The sequence below is a fragment of the Stegostoma tigrinum genome, chromosome 18 (assembly GCF_030684315.1).
Source record: "Stegostoma tigrinum isolate sSteTig4 chromosome 18, sSteTig4.hap1, whole genome shotgun sequence".
NCBI lineage: Eukaryota > Metazoa > Chordata > Chondrichthyes > Orectolobiformes > Stegostomatidae > Stegostoma > Stegostoma tigrinum.
This window is the reverse complement of record NC_081371.1, coordinates 57,658,150-57,682,563: the sequence shown is the minus strand read 5'-3', so window position 1 is coordinate 57,682,563 and position 24,414 is coordinate 57,658,150. Positions and strand designations below refer to the sequence as shown.

Genomic DNA, 24,414 nt, shown 5'->3' with positions numbered 1-24,414 from the left:
TCGTCAGTTTCTTACTTAACAGATTCTTCCCAGATTTGATGGTCTGGAAACCCGTTTAGCATCCTCACAGCTTGAAACCGTCTATTCATCTATATCTCTGCCATCTCACAGCTTGGAGAACATACAAACTTAACTGTTCTGCTAGCATGAAACTGAACTGAAAAACTGATCATATTGCTAGGGTGAAACCTGAAACCTATTTCTTGTGAAGTGAGTTCATACTAAATTACTAGTGTCCGTTGACCCTTTTTTTCCTGTGTGTCATACACTCAGCAGTGTAAACACTTCTTCAGTTAACATGAAAGGTATCTGGATATTTGCTTACTAAGTCACATGCCATCTTGGAAACTTTGTGTGTAAGTCATTTTTACAAATGATATTCTGACCTCAATTGAAAAAAACTTCTCAGAACTGTAACCTAAACCTATCTGCCTCTATTTTTAAAAAACTCTCATTAAAATAAGATTGCTTATCTTTTCTCTTGTTACATTTGTGACAATACTGTGCCTTTAAGAGATGCATTCTGTCCTGTTTCTCTTGCAGAGGTGTGTTGCCACAGTGGTACTGAAGTGTCTCCTTCAAACAGGTAGTTGGTAAACAGGTTTGCTTTCTCCCTGGTGAATCATGAATGGTGGGTCACACAGGAGCCTGAAAGGATTGTAGTTTTCCTTTCAGTTAGTTAAAGGGTTTGGTCGGTTGTTGGAGCTGAAGTTCTCTGCTGCTTGAGTGAAGTCTTAGACAGAGAGGCTTCCTCTTTAAAAAATCAGAAGGGGCAGATTGTTTATTTCAGTGTTTCTTTCTACTGGACTTGAAAGAGACAAAACGTGAGAATAATAGAGATAATGGGAACTGCAGATGCTGGAGAATCGAAGATAACAAAGTGTGAAGGTGGATGAACACAGCAGGCCAAGCAGCATCTCAGGAGCACAAAAGCTGACGGTTCGGGCCTAGACCCTTCATCACATTACTGTGCCCTGCAAGGGAAGTAGAATATCAAAGTATGAATGTTGTGATGAAGCTGCACCAGGCATTAGCTAGAGCACATCTGGAGTACCATGAGATAACAAGGTGTGGAGCAGGATGAACACAGCAGGCCAAGCAGCATCAGAGGGGCAGGAAAGCTGACGTTTCGGGCCTAGACCCTTCATCAGAGAGGGGGATGGGGAGAAGGTTCTGAAATAAATAGGGAGAGAGGGGTTGCACCTCCCAGTCGCAAACCATTTTAACTCCCCCTCCCATTCCTTAAACGACATGTCCATCATGGGCTTCCTGCAGTGCCACAATGATGCCACCCAAAGGTTGCGGGAACAGCAACTCATATTCCGCTTTGATACCACTGGGCTGCAGGGTTCCCATGTGGACTTCACAAGCTTCAAAATCCCCCCCTCCCCCACTGCATCCTAAAACCAACCCAGCTCGTCCCCGCCTCCCTAACCTGTTCTTCCTCTCACCTATCCCCTCCTCCCATCTCATGCCGCACCTCCATTTCCCACCTACCAACCTCATCCCACCTCCTTGACCTGTCCGTCCTCCCCGGACTGACCTATCCCCTCCCCACCTATACTCGCCTCTGCACCTAGCTTCTCCTCTGTCCATCTTCAGACCGCTTCCCCCTCTCTCCCTATTTATTTCAGAACCCTCTCCCCATCCCCGTCTCTGATGATGGGTCTGGGACTGAAATGTCAGCTTCTGTCCTCCTGAGATGCTGCTTGGCCTGCTGTGTTCATCCAGCCTCACATTTTGTTATGTTATGTGAGAATAATAACTGCGTTGCTGAATTGCCTTTGCCAAGAGTGTGTTTACGGATGCTGCCTATATTGCTACAGTTGATGATACATTATAACCTCAACACTACATGTTAAGTATTTCAGTAAAGTAAAGTTATGCCAGTTCTTCTTATTGTTACATTTTAATGGTTTTGTAAGAATAAGGTGTGCTTTGATTGAAACTTATTGCAGGACAAATCAAATTATATCTGGAGCACAATGCCTTAATATACTTGTTTTTCTAGGCTATCTTCATAATACACTTTGGGGCATGATCTGGCCCATTATATTTTTTTGCTGTTTCTTAGATCTTTTGATTAGAGTGGTTTTAGGTACAGGATCTAAAGTACAGTTGGCCTGGGGGTCACTGTGATTAAGTTTCTGCTCAGCATTGAGACAGGATTCATACTAACCGTATGGGGAACCTTGATTGAACATATCTTTATATCAAAAAGTACTCAACTTGTTGGTATTTCACATAGAACTGAATCAGAATCTGAGTGGAAATGGGAAGCAATGTTAGGAAGATGAAGACTTTAGGTTTTGAGGAGACTTTTGCATTTGGAAGAGATGTAACAAGGAGAGACGTTTGGGGAGGGAATTCCAAATGACAGTGATATGGTGGAGCAATTTTGTGCTAATGTTGTCACAGGAGAGGGAGACTTAGTAGACGAGGGTTTTTGGGAGCAATGGGTTAGAATGTGATCTGTGGGTCATGGATTGAGCAAGCATATATTGAATTTTTAAGTGAGAAATAAGATTGTTTTAAAAAAACAAAAGTAGCTTGTTAGTAAAACAAAATGTAACAAAATGTCCTAAAGGTGTTTTCCAGGAGCATTAGCAAACAATGTGATTGACTCTTAACTGCCCTCTGGGCAAGTAGAGTTGGACAATAAATGCTGGTCTAGCCAGTGATGCCCTCATCCTGTGAATGAGTTTAAAAAAGAATTGACAAGGGTCTAGGCCCAAAACATCAGCTTTTGTGCTCATAAGATGCTGCTTGGCCTGCTGTGTTCATCCAGCTCCACACTTTGTTATCTCGGATTCTCCAGCATCTGCAGTTCCCATTATCTCTTGACAGTTGGTCATGTTGGGACAGGGGGAAAAAACGGAGTTTTAAAGCATCCTAGAGCATAAAAGCACACTTGGAAGACTGAGTGGTGTCGGGGGAATTTCAGATTTTGAGATCTAGGTCGCTGAAGGCATAGCTGCCAAATAGTAGAGTCATTAAAATTGATAATACAGACAAACCCAGAAAGGAAGGAGCAGGGAATCCCTGGTAGATGTAGAGCTGAGAAGTTCCTAGATTAATGTTGGGCTGGGGAGTAAAGATGGAGGATGGATGAATAGGATCTGGTAGGATGCAGGTATCTGAGTTCTGAATGAGGTACAACTTGTGAAGTTTGCCTGAACAGATGTTGGAAAGGGTCTGCCTAATATGATTTTAGAGGCTGATGGTTTTTATTTTAGCCACAATAGATGAGATAGTAACAAGATGGGGTCGAGGTCTATTGTCAAAAATAGGCAGTGTTGGTAATAAGACTGGCTGTGGGGTTAAGGTGCAATAATTTCACACAATTGGGTTCAGCCTGCATAAGCAACTTGGCAGGAAATTAATCAGGATTAAAATTAGAATTTCAGGCCTAGAACAAAATGATATTAACAAGGAACAAGAGTCAGCCACTTACCTCATTGAGCCTGCCCTCCCATTCAAAAAGATGCTGGCTGACCTGATTTTAACCTCAACACTACATTCCTGTGTATTCCCCATAATCTTTAGTCCCCTTTAAACACCAAGAATCCATTTACCTGTGTCTTAAAAATATCTAATGATGTTCATGTAATGAGTTGAAACTGGTTTTCTGCTTCCTCTTACTTCTGCTGACTATCTCCATGAAAAATAAACAAATTAATATCTGTATCTAACGTTTAAAATTGGAAGTAATACACTGAAATGGATAGGAATAGACACAATTTTCACTTGGGGTACACTGAAAAGTTGTCAATTATTAAAATCTCGAGGACATTGTTATGCTTGTGACAACTGCAAAGGTGATGGAATTAATACAGTGTGCATTCCAGTATAACAATGAGAATGTGTGTTGATGATTCCACGCTTTGAGTCTCCCTTAAATATATCAGAACGCTGCTGGATGACGATGTCACCATCACTCTAAGCTCTCTGAGAGCAGCACACAGCTCTGAACAAGTCGCCAGACTCTAACCTGCATGTAAGTCCTGCTCTTCTGATGCTGCCTGGCCTGCTGTGTTCCTCCAGCTCCACAAATGTGTTATCTCAGACTCCAGCATTAGCAGTTCTTACCATCTCTAATCTACATGTTCCTCCTTGCTCACCACCTATCCACCAATTACAAGTTGCAAGTAAGGAGTGTGATGAAATACTTGCCTAGATGAATGCAGCTCCAGCAACATTCAAGAAGCTTCTCAGCATCCAGGACAAAACTTCCTGTTAGATTGGCTGGCACCCTACTTCTCTCCTTCAATGTTCACTCATTTCAGCATAATTGCGTAGTGGCAAGTGTGTACCTTCGACAAGATTCTTTGTAATAACTCACCAATTGTCCTTTGTCATCAGCTTCCAAAACCAATTGCTACAACTTCTACCACTTGGACAGACAAGGGCAGCAGATGCATGAGAACGTGAGCTGCTAAAGATCCCCTCCAAACCACATACTTTGCTGGCTTTTAAAAAAAAAGCCTTTCTTCACAGTCCAGAAGCCCCTTTGCAATAGGCTTATGGGTGCACCTACAGATCAGGAGTTTAGTATCTCAGAAAGGTAGATGTTCATCAACACATCCAGAGCAGTTCGGCATCAGTCGTAAATAATAGCCACCAATCCTCACAGCCCAAGAATAAATAGAAAAAAACCTGAATGGTTTTCTAACTTAAGCAGTTTCACATGGTTGAATTAGCGAGATAACACTGGAAAAAAAAATCCATTTCCTATGAACAGCTTGCACAGTGGAAGCTTAAACTTTCTTTGGCAGAAGTTCACATTTTCTACCAAAGTCAAATACTTGGCAGAAAGCGTTGACCTATATTCCAGTTTCCGTTGTTGTCTTTTACTCTTGTTTTTATACAATATTGTTGCAGAAATGTGCAACATTTTGTGAATTAAGCAGAAGATTAGATCAGTAAAATTGATTTAGATGGTGAGGCTGCATGGAACATAGGCAAAGAGAGTGCAAAAAGTAATACAGGAGTGATAAAGCTGAAGACGAGATTATTTTTTCTTTTTGAGGGCATTGCTGGCTGGGCAACATTTATTGCCCATCTGTAATTGCCCAGAGGGCAGATAAGAGTCAACCACAATGCTGTGGGTCTGGAGTCACACGTAGGCCAGACCATGTAAGGATGGCAGTTTCCATCCCTAAAGGACTTTAGCGAACTGTGGGTTTTTCCCAACAATTGGCAATAAATTCATAGTCATCATTAGACTGCTAATTCCAGATATTTATTGAATTCAAATTCCACCATCTGCCATGGCAGGATTCGAACCCAGGTATCCAGAACATCAGCTGGGTCTCTCGATTAACAGCCCAGCGATAATACCACTAGGCCATTGCTAATAACAGAAAATAGGTTGGCTCTGCTGGAAGCAAATCTGTGCTAACAAGACATGGGGTAAGGGGGAAGGAAGTGTACACTTTGCAGCGTAGAGTGTTGAAGTTGTTGAATTCAATGTTGAGTCCTAAGGGCAGTAAGAAGAACAGATGCATAGACTGTTTTCTAAATCAGACAATGCTTCAGAGATCTGTAACACAAAGAGACTTGGGAATCCTAGTTCAGGATTCTCTTAAGGTCAACATTCAGTTTCTGTTGACAGTTATGGCTACAATACAAGAGCAAAAATTTACTGCTGAGCCTGTACAAGGTTCTGGTCAGATCACATTTGGAATATTATGAGCAGTTTTAGGTGTCATATCTAAGGAAGGATGCACTGGCATTAGAGGGGGTGCAGAGGAGGTTGACAAGAATGATCCTGGGCATGAAGGACTTGTCATATGAGGAGCAATTGAGGACTCTGCATCTGTATCAGTGGAGTTCAGAAGGATGAGGGCAGACCTGATTGAAACACTCAGCCTCAGAGTGAAGGGATGAACCTTTAGAACCGAGATGAGAAGGAATTTCTTCAAACAAAGCATGGTGAATCTATGAAACTCTTTGCCACAGAGGGCTGTGGAGGCCAAGTCATTGAGTGAATTTAAGACAGAGATAGATAGATTCTTGATTGGTCAGGGGATCAGGGTCACAGGGAGAAGGCAGGATAATGAGGTTGAGAAATGTACCTGCCGTTATCGAAGAGTTGGGCAGACTCAGCGGGCCGAATGGCTTAATTCTGCTGTATCTCTAGGTCTAATGGAGGAACAGAGAGTGTTGCAGAGAGAACAGTCAGTGTGGGATGCTGACAAGGGAGTTGAGAGGAAGATGTATTTAGTGCTGGTATCTGACTGGAGGTAGCAGAAATGGCGAGGATGATCCTTCAGATAGAGAGGACGGGGTTGGGTGAAAAGTGAGGATAGGAAGGGAACGGGGTAAAGGGGTGAGGGTGCTGAAATGTAGGAAATGTGTTGGACATTCATAAGATTCCTATCAAACAGGGGAAGGAGGGCATGTCAGATGCACCCCTGTGGAAAATGGCATCATCAGAGCAGATGCAGCAGCAACTGAGAGACTGAGAGAAAGGAAGGGAGTTCTTGCAGGGACCAGAGCATGAGAAAATGTAGTCATGGTAACTGTGGGAGTCAGTGGGTTTGAATTGGATGTTGGTGAACAGCCTATCCCCAGAAATGGAAACAGAGAAGTCAGAGAAGGAAAGGCAAGAAACCAAAACCAACATTGTTGGACAAACGCAGCAGGTCTGGCAGCATCTTTGGGAACAAAACAGCGTTAATGTTTAGAATCTGGTGACATTTCATCAGAAGAGCCTCATCTGATGGAGAGTCACAGTCTCATCTGATGAAGTGCCACCGTTCTCAAACCTTAACTTTGGTTTCTTCCAACAGATGCTGCCAGACCTGCTGAATTTCTCCAGCAATTTTCTGTTTTTGTTTCAGGTCTCTGGCTTCCGCAGTTTTTTGTTTTATTTATATAAGGAAAAGGAAAAGTCAGAGATGGACCAGGTGAAGAGGAAAAAGAATGAAATTGGAAACAAAACTGATTTAATTTGTCAAACTCTAGGTGAGATTAGGAAGGAGCAACAATGATGTAACTGTAGTCCTGGCGAAAGAGTTATGGGAGGTGGCTGGAGTAGGACTGAATCAGGAAATGCTCCACGTACACCCCCCACCCCACCCCCCCACCCCAAAAGAGACAGGAATAACTGGGACTTGTAATGCTGCACATAACCACACTTGGCACCTGGAGAAAGTGAGAGGACTTAAAAGATGTTCAGTGATGGTTTCATGAGCCATGGGTAGAAGGGATGAAGTGTCTCTGATTTGGTGCTCAGTCTTTGTGATCTGGAGGTCAGCATGTCAGATGACAACAGCGCCACCAGACAAGCAGTGAAGCCTAGTAACTGCGATCATTTTTTTCTTAAATTCACTACGAAATGTGGATGTCACTGAGAATGCCAGCACTTCTTATCAATCCCTAAAAACTCGGGAAAAGGTAATGCCGAACTGTTTTGTTAAAACATAGTCAGTAGGACTATAGGTATGCCCACAGTGCTATTATTAATGGAAATATATAAGGCTATCCACGTGTGGATTTAATCTAATAATTTCTGTTACTGCACACTTCTGATTCAGGTGGACTTCAGTCTGGGCCTCCTGTTTCAGTGGTAGGGGTGCTGCCACTGTTCCACAAGAGCTCTTTGCTATCAATTTTGTACAATCGTTTATGAGAAATAGACTTCACTGGCACAACAAACATTTGTTGCTTCTTCCTAGTTGATTTTGAGACAATGTAGCTGAGCTGCTCTCTTGAATTACAGTAAAACCATCTCTCCATCTTTGGTCCGCCTCCCCCTCTCTCCCTATTTATTCCAGAACCCTCACCCCATCCCCCTCTCTGATGAAGGGTCTAGGCCCAAAACATCAGCTTTTGTGCTCCTGAGATGCTGCTGGGCCTGCTGTGTTCATCCAGCCTCACATTTTATTATCTTGGATTCTCCAGCATCTGCAGTTCCCATTATCACTGCTACAGGCATGCCCACAGTGTTGTTAGCAGTGAAGCACCAGGACCCAGTGGCAGTGAAGGAACTGCAAGAAGTTTCTCTTAGAATGGCGAGTGGCTTGTAGGAGAACTTTCAGGTGGTGATGCCCCACACATCTGCCCTTAACCTTCGAGGTGGTAGAGCTTGTCTGCGAAGCCTTGGTGTGTTGTTGCAGTGAATCTTGTAAATAGTACATGCTGTCGCTACTGTGTATTGGTGCTGGAGTGTTTATGCTTGGCGTTGTCTATAGTAATTTGCTTCCTATTATCTCGTCATGTTATTCTTCTATTATTAACTCAGACAGATACTATATAGAAATTTGATAAGAGGTATCACTGGAAATGTAAAGTATTCAGGAGAGCTCAGTTTCATTTTAGTGGGAGTTTTTCAGTACTGATTTTGTAACTCCAATTATGCCACCTCTTGTTTTATAAATACATTTTGAAAGTTGTGTTAGCAAATGTCCAGTGTTGTCAGTAATTAAGAACTGCACCAGCTTTCATATTAGCAGACACGCAATTTGTGAATGTAGTCACTAGTAACTATGTGGTGTGACCTTAAGGACAAACATTCAGGAAGTTAATACAACATATAAAATAAGAAGTAATAGTCAGGGACAGGGAGCAGATGTAGCCCCATGCAGTCATTAAGCCTGCTCTGCTATTAAATGAGATCATGGTTGATCTGATAATCCTCAACTCTACTTTCCTGCCTTGTTGCCCATAACCCTTGATTTCCTCTCTAATTAAAAATCTATCTCTGCCTTGAATTTACTTAATAAGACAGCCTCTACAGCCCTTTGTGGAAAAGGATTCCACTGATTCACTACTCTGAGAGAAGAAATTAGTCCTAATCTCTGCCTCAAATATGCAACTAGCCCTGAGATTATGCTTGTCCTACACTGTCCCGTAAGAGGAAAGAGCCTTTCTGCGTCTATCCTGTCAAGTCCCTAAGAATCTAGTGTGTTTCAAAAAAGTTGCATCTCTTCCTTCTAAATTCCAATATGTAAAGGCTCAACCTAATCAACATCTCCTGTTAAGACATACCTGGTATCAGCCTTGTGAGCGTTCTCGGAACTCCCTCCAATGCCAGTATATCTAGCCTTAGACAAGGGGTCAGAACTGTTCATAATATTCTAGCTGCTTTGCCAACAGCCAGAACTGATTGCTTAAGCTTTCAGAATTACGCACTTAAAACTGACAGTAAAAGGGTTAATCCTCATGTTTCTCTGAGTATTCAATCAACTCATTAGAACTACATCGCTGCAATTCACAGAATTGTCCTTGAATCATCAATTAATTTAATTGTGTGCGAAGCGAATTTAAGGTTTGCAGTTTAAACTAAGATAAAAGTATGCCCGATCACAGGATGCTTGAACTGCCAGATAACAACCCACAATAAAAGAAAGGCACTGAATGCTGGAAAACTGCAGGAAAAAGAAAGTGCTGGAGTAACTCAACAGGTGTGGCAGCATCTGTTGAAAGAGAAACAGAGTTAAAGATTCGGGCATGATATGGCTCTTCAGAAGTCAAGTCAAACTTGAAATGTTAACTTTTTTTCTCTCTTCACAAATAACAATCTGTATTTGGTCATAGTGCATATAGACTTTTAAGTCTATATTTATAAAAATCGAGATTGATCTAATAATATCATCTACGATTAAGTTGCCGTATACTTTCTACCTTCTGTTCTAAATGTCAATCTTTGCCTGTAACATTCAGACAAGCAAAGATGACAAGTTGTTTACTTGGCACAACTTTACATTTCCTGTAGTACATTTATAATTTTGATCAATTTATTAGATCAACTTGACAGAGTAACAATTCGCTCAGTAACATGTGGTAACAAGCTTTCATTTTATTGTTAGTGATAATTAAAGGGTTTTTAAAATGGGATCTGCATCATTATACCTGAACAGAAAGATGAAAATTTACCTCAGTGAGGTAAATACAGGTTGCTGCATGGTTTTATCAAAAGAACAATCTTCCCTTGGTCTTGTTCAGGTTTTGACCAACACACGAATACACAAGAATAAACCTGTACAGACAAATCAACTGTTTAATACTGTGTTTATATGAAAGCAATAATCCGTCATTGATGTTGAAGTCTGATAATCCAACGTGAAAAACTGTTAGCTGCAGTAAAACTCTGAGCTGGATTCAATCTACTTTACGTTTATTAGTGATTAACATATGCCCTATTTAGAGCCAAACCCTAATGCTATGAGGAAGTAGTAACATTTTCTGTTACAACAAGCCATCCTCTCTGCGTTGCCTCCTATTTCCATGCTTTCCCCACGTGCAATGTTCTGAGGATGAACGTTATTTAAATGTGCCTACTCCCTATTTCACCGAGAGCTAATCACAGCACCAGTTTTATACCTTCAAAATCCATCACGTATGTCGACTGAAATCACAACACGTTTGAAAACATTTTGCTGAAAAGCTTCAGGAGGAATCCTTCACAAACTAGTACAAAGCAAACCCAAAACAAAACAGAAATTGCTGGAGTCATTCAGCAGGTCGGGCAGCATCTGTGAAGAGAAAAAACAGTCCCATGACCTTTCCTCAGAACAAAGCAAATCCGTAAGGGCAAATCATCTCTCTTGTAATTTTGCCGTAACACTTGCCCTCCCCTCCCTCCATCCTCTCCAATGCCCAAAACCTCTTTGTTTCTGTTTATTTTGCTATTGTTATTTGATATTTCTTTTATATAAGCTAGAGAGGGTTCAGAGAGATTTACAAGGATGTTGCTGGGCATGGAAGGTTGTAAAATCATGAGGCGTATTGAGAGGGTTAATGGTAGGTGTCTTTTCCGTAGAATGGGCGATTTCAAGACTAGGAGACATATTTTTACGGTGAGAGGAGAGAAGTTTAAAAAAGACATGACAGGAAAATGTTTTACACAGAAGATGATTCATATGTAGAACGAAGTTTCTGAGGAAGTGGTGGATGCAGGCACAGTTATGTTTACAAGACATTTAGATAAGTACGTGAATAGGGAAGATTTGGAGGGATATGTGCCTGGAGCGGGCCGTGGGACTAGTTTAGTTTGGGATAGTGGCCAACAGGGACGGAAGGTTTTGTTTCCATCCTGTAGGACTGCATGCACCCCTTAGTTTATTCTCTGTGTCAGGTTTACAGTGATCAGTGCACCCAAGTCTCTATTTTCTTGTCTTTGTCTCTGTCTTTCTAATAGTTATACTGAAAGAGATTTGTCATTTCAAGAAGCATTTTAATTCAGTTTTGATCTTTCCTGAAATGAAGATCAATGGGCAGTCAGTTTAACTGTGATCTAGCTGGAGTTGTGTCAGGACTGTGCAGAATCTTTGGGAATTGACTGAGAAGTTGACAAGTCTGATGGACAGTTCCACTGTGTCTGGAGCCCTCTGAAAATGTCCACGAAAGTCAGAAAATTTGGAGGGTTCCACTCCTATTTAGCTGATATAGTTACTTTAGGATAGCTAGAGGACTTAAACAAACCCAGGGCAGGATCTAATAGAGCCCTGAATGATGTGGGATACAGCGGGAAACTTGGGAGAATGCTGCTGTACTTCACAGCTGCAGTTCGGGATACACGAGAAACCAGCAATGAAATGTAGCTGCAAGGACACTCAGTGAGCAGGGACAGGCTTGGGAAGGTTGCAGCTCAGGGCTGCTCGCTTGCTGTCTTTTTGCTCACTCACCTAGAGCCTGCCTGGATATTCACAGCATCCCTTAACTCTGACAGCAGTCACAGAGTCAGGCAGCTTGTCAGTGCTGGTCAGCTGGCCTCAGTCAAGGGGTCAGGTGGCACATTCGAACATCAGTCTCACTGCAGCATGTGCAGCAAGGAAATGACCACGCCTCAAAGTCTAAGTGGAACAGACCCCAGTGAGGAATCAGTCAGTCAGGGGACTGCAGGACAGCAGGTCTAAGGTGGCCTCCAATTCCAGTGCAACAGCTTGGCAACAATCAAGTGTCTTGTTTGGGGTGATCTTGGTCAAGGGGTCTGTACCTCTGCCATATGGTGAGTGGGTCATGCTCAAGCCTGTGGCTCCATAGTGACCATTCTGGAGGTTAGCGCGAGCACAGTCTGGGATTTGTCTGTGTGTCAGTCAGGGGTCTGAGCATTTCTCCTCTTGGGACTCAGGTTACTGAAGGACGATTGGGCCTTGATCAGTCCCTTAGGTCTGTCCAGTAAAAGCAAAGGCTAGAGGGGAGAGTGAGGAGAAAATGTGCTGCAGCTGCTGCTGCAGGAGGGAGGCCAGGGAACCCCTTCATGGGGATTAGGAGCTGCAGGCTGTCTATCTAAGAGGGGGGATAATGCAGTGAAGCATGGAAGGAGATGATATCATGTGGGAGAGGTGTGTTTGTCCACAGTAAGGATCATCCTAGCTTCCATGGAGAACAGTGTGTGATCACATCTGTCATGATCACTTCAGATGTTGGGACTCAATGGGAAAGCTGGGTTAGGTACAGGCTCATACAGACAGGTCAGGTAGGGACCTGAAGAGGTGCAAAGTCTATTGGTTTGAAGAAGATTTTAATGTTTGAGACTTCCCCAACACTTAAAGGCAGAGCCTGGAAATTACTGTCCAAGGCTTTGTCACCATCCATCGTCCTGGAAGTTGCACCTGTACACTGGTAAAGAAAGTGACCACAGCCACATGCAGAGTGCTTTGATTTGTGAGGGAAGGGGCTGTATATTCAGCCAAGTGAAGTCCTTCAGGGGTAGCAACCCTCTGTACAGACCCTTTCATTGCAGGAACACACACCTGCCACTCCCAATCCCATGGTGACCCTTATACTTCCCCTCACTGCGTGTAGTACACCTCCTAGCTCCAAACATTGCTAATGCAAGACCAATGCATTTGGCCAGTGACGCCATTCTAATGTCTGCTCCAACACGGAGAAGTTGTGTCTAGTTGCTGGAGTCCCATCTAAATGTGATGTTCACCTTGTCCATACTGAGTGCAGCAACATCTCAAATTAGACATTGCTCGATGGAACCTGATTTCTAACCTCACTGCGCAACAATTACCGGAGGGATAACCAGGTGTAGAGCTGGATGAACACAGCAGACCAAACAGCATCAGAGGAGCAGGAAAGCTGATGTTTCAGGCCTAGACCCTTCTACAGAGGCACAAATAAATAGATTTAGTGGCATTGTGAGCAAGTTTAAACAAATGTGAAACTTTATTTGCAGTGAAATGTCACCAATATGCTTTTCAGACTTTTTTCCTTCCTTTCCCATCACATCTAAATGCAATCCTAGAATGAAAGAGAATGAGTGAGATGAAAGTGGGTGGGCACAGCTGTTAGTGCTGGTGCAGGAGGGCGAAAGCTGGTGGGTTGTCATTGAGGGTGTGAGTAGGCAGCGCAGAGGGTTGGGTTGTTGAGGTGGATGAAGGAAGATGTTGCATGCCACACTGAGAGTGGGAGAGCATTAATCTTGTTGGGGGGTAGGTACAATAAGCAGAGATGGTGAGAGTGTCAGGTAGCCAAGTCTCATGGAGAGAAACCTTCCATGAAACTGATCCTTAATCAAAATATGACATAATTCACCTCTTAGCCTAACCCCTGGGTAACTGTGAATCTGATTCTTCCAATTATCAATTGACCCCTTCCTACAAAATTCCACTCATTTCCACTGCCTGGGACCCAACAACCCGACTGAATCTTAGATCTGATTCCCCTTCCTTCCCGTCCTGGCCTGACCATCTCCCCTGTTGCCGGAATTGACAATCTCCTCTAACTTAATCTGAGCACACCATCATTTTCTTGGTTCTTTACACATTAGGCACCCTAACCATCTGGAAGCCTATCCCCTGAACCAACTGTTACCCTCACTGCACACTTAGCAACATTCTGACCCTTTTACGGGAGCTATCAATGTGAAGCTGGACACTAAATCACAGATTGTGGCATGTACTGCTGTGGGAAAGGGAGCATGGTTTGACTTTCCTCCACTTACCCTGCACTACAAGGGAACCTGTGGATTTTGGGTATGCTGTATATTTCCGAAAGAGCTAGGATCAGTATTGTTCATCAGAAATGCAGAGGTCAGTTCTCAGGCAATAAAAGTAGGAATGGAGTGGCAATCTGACTTTGAAAAATCCAGTTAGCCAAACCCATAATTCCTACCACACCGTGAAACACGAGCTCACTCATGGTAATAGGGCCATAGAGATGTACAGCACAGAAACAGACCCTTTGGTCCAACTCGTGCATACCAACCAGTTTTCATAAATTACTCTAGTCCCATGCTTCTGCATTTGGCCCCTATCTCTCTTAAACCTTTCCTATTCATACACCCATCCAGATGCCTTTAAATATTGTAATTATACCAGTCTACACTACTTCCTCTGGCAGTTTATTCCATAGATGCAGTTCTGTCTGTGTGAAAATGGTACCCCTTAGCTCACTTTTAAATCTTGTCCCTCTCACCTTAAACCTGTGCCCTTTAGTTTTGGACTCCCCCACCCTGGGGAAAAGACTTTGCCTACCACCCTATCCATTCCCCTCATGATTTTATAAGCTTCTATAAGGTCACCCCTCAGCCTCTGACACTCCAGGGAAAATAGGTCCAGCCCTTTCAGCCCCTCCCTGTAGCTCAAACCGTCCACCCTTGGCAACATCCTTGTAAATCGTTTCCAAACCCTTTCAAGTTTAACGACTTCTTTCCAATAGCTGGGAGACCAGGATTGCACGCAGTATTTCCAGAAGTGGCCTAAACAGTGTCCTGTACAGCCGCAACATGACCTTCCTACTGCTATACATAATACACTGACCAATAAAGGCAAATGTTCCAAATAACTTCTTCATTTCCCTGTCTACCTGAAACTCCACTTTCAAGGAAATATGAACCTGCACTTCAAGGTCTCTTTGTTAGGCGACACAGCCCAGGACCTTACCGTTAAGTGTATTAGTCCTGCCCTGTTTTGCCTTTCCAAAATGTAGCACCTCGCATTTACCTGGACCTTGAAAGCTAAGAATTTTATGGATTGTAACATGGCAATATTGTTGCAAAATTACACCAAAATGCAACAAAAATGAACAGGGGACCACTTGCAGTTCAATAATCCACTGTTTTGCAAATGCGTGAGTAATGTGCATCTGATATCAATTACTCTCGTTAGAAAGTCCCATGTAGTCTGCGTTGTTTTTCTACAATGAGCTTGGAATTATCCCAATAAAACAAAATTGGAACTGTTTTCTCAACATCCCTGTAGTTAAACAATGTCCTGTAGAAAAAAACTGGAAACTAGAGGATTAATATTCGAAGGTCCCTTGCCCTAAAGAATGTCCTCAACAAAGTTAGTTACATTGCTTTGGAAATAATCAACTACTTGTGTTAATTAGTTCTGAAATTCCAGTGGGCAGTGTCAGCTTTCTCGCCATTTTTGCTGTGCAGGACTGGACAAAGAGAGGTTCAGATAATGTGTCTATATTCCTCTGCTTCAGCCATCATCCAAATCAATTTTTTTTACCAAATCCACAGCAAACAATGAGACTTTGGCTCAGATTTTGTAGTTGGCTGCAGTTATGCTCGCTGTTGTCCACAGACATTTTGTAGCATTTGCTCTGGTGTTTTGTGGTAATTAGGAACCCATTTCTACATGGCCAGTTTACAGGATCAATGGGATTCCTGAGGAAGACAGGCAACCTGAAGAACATACCCACCCGCCCCCTTGTTAATGCCATGTATACTTGCTTTATTCTTTCACTGAATGTGGGTGTCACTTGGCTGGACCAGCATTTATTACCCACCCCTAATGGCCTTTGAGATGGCTGTGGTGAACTAGCCTCTTGATACCTGCAATCCATATGATGCAGGACTCACCGACAATTTGGGTCTAGACCCAAAACGTCAGCCTTCCTGCTCCTCTGATGCTGCTTGGCCTGCTGTGTTCATCCAGCCCCACGCTTTATTACCTCGGATTCTCCAGCATCTGCAATTCCCATTATCTCTGACACCAACAATGCTGTTGGGAGAGAGATAGGAACTGCAGATGCTGGAGAATCTGAGATAACAAGGTGTAGAGCCAGATGAACACAGCAGGCCAGGCAGCATCAGAGGAGCAGGAAGGCTGACGTTTCGGGCCTAGACCCTTCTTCAGAAAAATGCTGTTAGGAAGTGAGTTCCAGGATTTTCCCAGAGTGTCTCAGAATTGTCACAGTGCAAACAGGAGGCCATTCAGCCATTGTTCCTGCACCATGAATCTTCAAATGAGCTGCATTTTGATGCAGCTACACTGAAGGAATAACAACACATAGTATAATGATATGTGATTTGGACAGGACTTGCAAGTGGTTGTGCTCCTATGCTTTTAATCAAAAATTTCTTGCATAAAATGGGCAGGTCTGAAACCCTGTCTGTTAGGGAGTGCTCCATCAGGGATCCTGTAGTTGTGTTGTTAGGAAGTGAGATGAGTTTAGATCTGATTCTGTCTTATCCCCATCTCCCTGCTGTGAGGAGGATAGAGTTAGCTGATATGGAAGAAAACTAGTTTAGTCAGCTGAAGGGAAACATGGATTCATAGAACCCTTGCAGTGTGAAAACAGGCCTCTCGGCCCAACAACTCCATACTGGCTCTCTGAGGAGCATCCGACCCAGACTCACTCTACTAACCTAATTTGTATGCCTCTGGCTAATCCACTTACAGTACACATCCCTAGACAATATGGGCAATTTTTAAGTATGGCCAATCCAACTAGTTTGCAAATCTTTTGACCTTGGGAGGAATCACGCACAGACATGGGGAGAATGTGCAAACACCACACAGACAGTTGCCCGAGGCTGGAATTGAGCCTGGGTCCCTGACGCTGTGAGGTAGCAGTGCTAACCACTGAGCCACCGGATGCCAGAGGCTTGCACTTGTTTTTTGATCTTTCACATTTTCCATTTTGACCAACCTCCAAGCTCACGAGGGATTAGAATTACACCTCTTCCTCCAGAGTCTGAACTAGCAAGTGTGAGTTAGCAGGTTTAATTCAAAGAAAACTCATGCCCAGGAAACAGAGGGAGAGAAAGAAGAGATTAAATAGGGCTAAGAGTCAGAAAAAAGTTGTTTGTTAATAAGCATGGGGGCTTAAGGTTTGCAGTGTTCACTTACAGTTGAATTATCAATTTCTATTTTTTCTGATGTGTTTAATACAAATTTACACCTTTCACGCTTTTGAATGCTGAGTGCCTCAGTGATATTTGATTTGAGTTCCAATGCTTCATAATAAAGGCTTGCATATAGGGTACTCATTTTCAATCACTCTTGGCTACGCTGCAGCTGGAGTATTGTGTTCAGTTCTGGAATCGGCATTATGGGAGGGATGTGTTTTCATTGAAGATAATGCAGGGCAAATTCAACCAGAACCTTGCCTGGCCTGGAGAACTTCAGTTATGAAATGAGATAGGCTTTTGTTTTCCTTGCAGCAAAGGAGCTAGGAGTGGGGTGGGGAGAGTAGGGTCACAATTGATTTCATCCAGAGGGTGGTGGATATCTGGAATTCACTGTCTGTTAGGGTGGTAGAGGCAGAACTGCTCAGCACATTGAAGAAGTATTTAGATGAGCACTTAGAATGCCAAGTCATACAAGGCTGTGGACCAAGTGGTGGTAAATGGGATCAGAACAGTTTTGGTTGTTTTTGAACAGCACGGATGCAGTGGGAGGAACGGCCTTTTTCCGTGCTGTAGATCTCTATGACACACTCGCTGTATTAACATTTCCGGTAATTTTGTTTCAGATTATCATTGTTATTATTTCACCATGACAAATGTTTGCACTTCTTCCACAGGGTAATCCCGAAGTGTCAACTTTATATTTCATAATTTGTCACAGTAAATCTGTGAACACTGAGAAGACCGTTCTCGAATACATGGACGGAATTATAGTAAATCTGTGCTGAAAAATGTAGGGTCATAGCCATTTACAATGATGTTTACTAGTCATCATGACACAAATTTAAAATAAAATTGTTTAATGTTGTTGTGGGCACAAAAAAATGTTTCTTGTTAGTTGTAAATTGCAGTGCTTAAAAAAAAATTCTTGCTGTAACCAGTCCACATCTGTACATATGAATTTTGGTGTACATACAATAATAGCTGGTTTACCCTAGTGTAGGAATTACTTTGACCAATGTAGCTAAACTGTATAATTTTTAAACCACATTAACAAAGATTTAGCCATAATTTGCAAGAGTTTGGTTTGTTCTTTTGATACAGTGGAACTTTATTTTACAGGGACTTGCCTTGCTCCAATTCCTGATCCTTATTTAGACCCACTACTTACTGTCCATGTGTGTTTTCTATCCCTCTGTTCACTTACTATTTGGGTGTCCATTGAGATAACCTTAAACATTACTAACATGCCTGCTTCCACCACCTCCACTGGCAGTACATTCCGTGCACCCAACACCCTCTGAGTGCACAAATGATCCTTACCCTCCACCTTTCCAGTGAAAACCATCTGAGTTTATCCAAGCTCTCCTCATAACTAAAAGCCTCCAGACCCGGCAACGTCCTGGTAAACCTTCTCTGAACCCTCTCCAAACCATCCATGACCTTCTGGTGGTGTGGTGACCAAAACTGCACACGATGTTTCAAAGATGGCTTTCCTAAAGTTTTATACAGTTGCAACGTAACTTCACCACATTTATATTTAATGCCCCAGCCGAAAGAATTCTAACAGATTTGTCAGGCATGACCTCCCCTTGATGAAGCTGTGCTGACTCATTCCCATTTTACCATGCATTTCCAACTACTCCAGTAATTCATCCCTTCATAATAGACTCCAGAAACTTACCAAGACCAAGGCCAGGCTAACTGTCCTATTGTTTCCTGTCTTTTGCCCCTCTCCCTTCTTAAACAGAGGTGTTACGTTAGACATTTCCCAGTTCTCTTCGACCCTCCCTGAGATTCCTGAAAGATCACCACCAATGCCTCTGCAATCTCCTCAACTATCTCCTTCAGAACTCTGGGGTGTAGTCCATCTGGCCCTAGTGGTTTATCTGTCTTTAAACCTTCCCCAGAACCATCTCCTTATTGATGGCCACTACACTCATCTCTGCCTTCTGACTCTTGTGAAGTAATATTATGCTGCTTGTATCTTTCATTGTGAAAACTGATGTAATGTACATATTCAGTTCCTCTACCATTTCTAACTTAACCATTCCGATTTCTCCAGCCTTGTTTTCCAGTGGTCCAATGTCCAGACTTGCCTGTCTCCTACCTTTTAACATATCTTAGCCCTACTAATTGTCTTTAATATTACAAACACTCTTACTCTCAGATTTAACCTTCTTCCCCCTTATTGCTTTTTTAACTGTCCTCTGCTTGTTTTTAAAGACCTCCCAATCCTTTGGCTTCCCACTAATCTTCACCATATTGGATGCTTTTTCCTTTGCTTTTATGCTGTGCCTGATTTCCCCTGTCAGCCATGGTTGTCTCATCGTCCCCTTAGTTTGCTTCTTCCTTGGGATGAATTTCTGCTGTACCTCCTGAATTATCCCCAGAAACGCATAGAGCCATACAGTCAGACATCACTAAAACAGATCTCAGTCCAACTAGTCCATGCCGACCAAGTTTCCCAAACTAAACTTGTTCCATTTGCCTGTGTTTGGCCCGTAGCCCTCTAAACTTTTCCTGTTCATGTATCTATCTAAATGTCTTTTAAGTATTGTAACTGTATCTGCATCTATCACTTTCACTGGCAGTTCCTTCCATGTGTGAAAAAATTGCCCCTCAGGCTCCTTTTTAAATTTTTCTCCGCTCACCTTAAAAATATGCCCTCCATTTTGAACTCCCCCAATCCAGGGGAAAAAAACCTTTGCTATTTACCTTATCTAAGCTCCTCATGAATCTCAAACTCGTTAGACAAACTCAAGGGCTGAGGCTGTTTTAACACTACCTTCTGGACCCTCCTACCTGCTTTGCTCGTCATTATACCCTCCTAACCCTGGCCGTTAACCAAATTTGAAGTAGTTAATCTAAGAGAAACCAAAGGAACTGCCAATGCTGTAAATCAGGAACAAAAACAGAAGTTGCTGGAAAAGCTCAGCAAGTCTGGTAGCATCTGTGAAGAAAAATAAGAGTTAACATTTTGGGTCAGAACTGAGGAAGGATCACTGGAGCCGAAATGTTAACTCTTTCTTTTTCGTCACAGATGCTGCCAGACCTGCTGAGCTTTTCCAGCAACTTCTGTTTTGGTAGCTAATCTAAGGGTTTGACTACCTCTTGAAATACAGTGTCCAGGTTATTCTCCCTGTCCTTGCTGAGTCACAATGTTCAAAGCTCAGACTGCAGCTCGTCAGCTCTAAGCCAGAATTCCTTAAGCAACCAACACTTCCCGCACATGCGGTCACTATGAACCACAGTGGTGTCCACCAGCTCCCATTACTATGCAGTACAGCACATCGCTTGGCCTGGCATCTCGATATTAATTACTTGATTCTTAATTTGATATTTAAAAATTTTGTACTGGTCTTTCAGTTTGTAGCTTGCAAAATTCTCCTATTTACCTTCAATCTGAAAGTAACCTGTAATGTACGGTCAGATTAGTAGTAATAACCAGCCAATGGACTAGCAGTTTACCTGTGATGTCACTCACTTGTGCTGGGCCCCCAATCCTGGGCTTTAAAATTATGAGCCAAAAGAACATGCGAAAAGCACCCCTTCCCCCCCTACACCGAAATCCAACACTGCCTCAAAATTCCCTGAACAATATGTTCATTCAAGCTGCATTTCACTCTGGATGTGATGTCTCCTTCCAGTCCACGTGAAGCTTGCTGATCAAGTTAACATTGATCACACCGTTATTTGTGTATGGTTACACATGAGCTTGTAGTAGTCTCAAATACTATTTATCCCTAAGTGAATGCATAAGTTGAATAATTACAACATTTAGTTCATTCCTTGAGCTGGCAAGGTAGATTAACTATCAGTAGGATTGAGGACTTCATTAATATGCTGCCTTTGTTTTATTTGTTAGGAGATGAGGAGCTTTTTCAACAAGCCTGCATCCCCAACTATGGAACAATACCAGGCGAGCAAGAACATCTAGCAACTGAGTTGGTAAGTCCGCTTAGAGTCTGTTCGTAGAAATGACGATTGAGTCCCTGGATTTGATTCCATTACTTTAGTGAAGATTTAGTGAAGTACGCTAAACAAAACCTGTACATTTTAAAATAATGTGCAGATATCTTAATCATTCTGGTCTTAACTGCCTCTTTTTAAAATTGGGTTTCAATGTGTGCTCCTCATAAATGTGAGGAGCTCCCCAACATTGGCTCTCGACTGATAAATGGAGACCCTCACAAGGAAACCAGTTAACCCAGCAAGCAGATCTGTTTTCATTTTATCACAGGTGTAATATCAACGCAGAACTCAATTTCTTCTGTTTTTCAATCCCAAGAAAAATGAGCCACTGGTGTGTTTCCACTCCTATTCCAGTAAGTAATTGCAGATGGATACTATTGGAAATGGGTAAAAGGGATAATGTGAACATCGTATATGCAATTTCCTACTTCCCAAAATTCTAGATGGATTGATGCTAATATTATCTCCTCTGCAAAAGCACTTGGCAGGTTTCCAACATCTGTGAACTGGAGAAGAAAAGAGTGAATGTGAATCTTTTTTTACAATATGCTAAAGAAATGGCCTATGTCCCTCCCAGTGCATAATTTTTAATTTTTGTTTTTAAAGACCTCTGCAGTATTTAAAGGCTCTTTGATGGATATTTATGAATATCACCTGCAAAGACAATGATACACTTTTTTTCACTCTTGGTAATTCTTCTCAGATTTACAACAATGTGAATCTTAAAATTATCTATGGTTAAATTTAAGGAGGTTTTATGGTATCCATATCAAATAAAAATGTACATGAATCAGCAGAATATGAGCAGTACTGTTTAATGAACAGTGTGTGGTCTTGCAGTTGTTAGTTTGCTCACCGAGCCAGTTGTTCTGTGATGTGGTAGATGTTTTGTTACTGTTCCAGACAACAACATCGGTGCAACCTCGAGTTGATACGTTGGTTTTCTGCTCTGTTCCCAATTTATACAATCCTCTGTGTTGGGTGTCTTTTCACTTCCGCTACTGTTTTTTCAGCAGCGATCTGTATTTCTACGTGCTTGTTAATGGCTCCCCGTGTTGAGAAACATGCATCCAGAAATTCCTTTGCATGCCTGTTGTTAGCTTGCTAGAGAGATCACTAGCACCAGAATGAAACCTGATGGCTCAAACACCACCCCCCAGCTTCTACGGACTCACCAAGGTACACGATCCCACTCATACCAATAGTCTCCTTACCAGACACACCCACACATAAGCTAGCAAGGGAATTACAACAGAGACTTAAATTTCTGATTAGCAGATCCTTATACTCAATCCGTTTGGCCCAAGAATTTCTCACACAGCTCAGGGTCGCAGAAATTGACAAGAACAAAATTATAATCTCCTTCGGTGTTATAGCACCATTTACATCCATTGACATGACATTAGCAAGAGAAAGACTAGCTGTACTACTAGAAAGACTGGCAGCACTGACCCTGAACACCGGCAACAACGTCAGCAAGGACAGCTTACTGAAACTACTAGATTTATGGCTCACAACAGGCTTCACATTTAATGGACAGATATACAAATAAATCAACAACACACCGATGGGGTCACCCATCTCAGGTCTCATTGCAGAAGCAGTGATGCAGAGACTGGAACACACAGCCCTTCCTATAATCCAGCCGAAACTGTAGATCAGATATGTGGACAACCCGTTCAGTACAAAAGTAGGAAAAAAACCCACCAACTTGTTAACAATACCTTCGCAAGCATTAAATTCACTAGAGAAGAAGAAAACAGCTCCCATTCTTGGACTTAATAGTAGAGAGAAGGACAAACGGCAAATTCCAGACCCGAGTGTACAGGAAGGCCACACAAATGGACCGGTTTTTAACTTTAATAGCAACCACCCCAGCATACACAAACAGAGCTGCACTAAAACACTATTTAAATGAGCCATATCACATTGCAACATCCCAGAACTTTGGACAATGGAAGAGGAGCATCTGTGCAAATTATTTACTGACAGCGGATACCCGAGAAATTTCGAACGCCGATGCATACCAAACAAATGGCAGTCAGAGGACACAGTACAACAGAAGATACTGGAGACACTACCCTACATCAAAAATGTATCAGAAATGACAACCAGATTCCTTGGACTGCATAAGATCATGATTGCACACAAACCTGTGTTTGTGTGCAGTCAAAGATTAAAGACCCCATACCGACAGGATTAAATACCATGCTGTAAGTGCAATAGACATCACATTGGACAAATGGGAAGAAAAACCGACGACCAGGATACACAAATGCCAGCTGGCAGTACAAAAACACAACTAATATCCACTTATATTGATACATCCAGACAGTGAGGACCATCAATTTGACTGGGATGACGTGACTATACTGGGACAAGCGAACAACAAACAAGGGAATCTCTGGAGGCCTGGTTCTCAACACGGGACTCCATTAACACACTCATAGAAATAGACCCCGTATACAGACCTCTGCTGAAAAACAGAACCAGAAGTGTTAAGACCTACTACACCAGAGGATTGTACAAAGTTCGAAATGAAGCAGAACACCAACATTTCGATTAGAGATCGCACTGATGATGTTGCCTAGAATGGGAACAAAACATCTGCACACCATGGAACAACCACATCGGTGAGAAAACAAACAACTGCATCCACAGCCCAAGCTATGAATTTTTGCTAAGACCTTAAAAAGTGTGTAATAATGTTTTTAGTAATGTTTTGATGTAATTGATGAATCCATGTAACCTTTCCATTACCATTAACAGAGTCCGTATAGAAAAGAGGCAACTTACTTATTTGGTCCATTGTCTAGGGTAAGATGGTGCAACATACACACAAATCGTAGGGTGGAAGTTTCTGGGGAATGGTGTCCTTGGTTGCACAATAGATTACACACTGAATCCACATATCCCGGTGTGCTAAGCAGTTGCAAAGCAAACACTGTGCTTACTGAAAATTCCCAATTGGCCTTTTGCTCTGCCATTCAATACGGTCATGGCTGATCATCCAACTCTCCACCTTTCTCCTGCTTTCTTCTCATGTTCTTCGACCCCTTTAGCCCTCAGAACTATATCTAGCTTCTTCTTGAAAACATTCAATGTTTTGGCCTTAACCGCTTTCTGGGGCAGAGAGTTCCACAGCCCCATACACTCGAGGTGAAAAAATTTCTTCTCATCTCAATCCTAAATGAACCCCCCATATCCTTCGACTGTGACTCCACAGATTGACTCCCTGGTCATTGGAGCACCATGGATTCACCACACCTAGTCCTTTGAGAATTTTATAGGTTTCCTCGAGATCTGATTTCTGATTGCCTGTGTCAGATGTTGTACCTAGAAACAAACCGATTGCTCCCAGCAATAATTCTGTATTCTGAAGAAGTTGAATAAAA

The 24,414-nt window shown here is 42.4% G+C and overlaps 1 protein-coding gene across 4 annotated transcripts in view; it reads left to right on the top strand.

Annotated features, from left to right (window-relative positions):
- ano6 (anoctamin 6) overlaps positions 1 to 24,414 on the top strand; it is a 149,680-nt gene that overhangs the window by 21,786 nt on the left and 103,480 nt on the right. For 3 of the 4 annotated variants that reach the window (XM_048549480.2, XM_048549481.2, XM_048549482.2), the window contains exons 2-3: positions 20,913 to 20,995; positions 23,789 to 23,836. In XM_048549480.2, coding sequence (XP_048405437.1) covers positions 20,913 to 20,995; positions 23,789 to 23,836 — 131 coding nt within the window. The remainder of the gene's footprint in view (positions 1 to 20,912; positions 20,996 to 23,788; positions 23,837 to 24,414) is intronic. The other variant, XM_048549483.2, reaches the window with a different exon arrangement.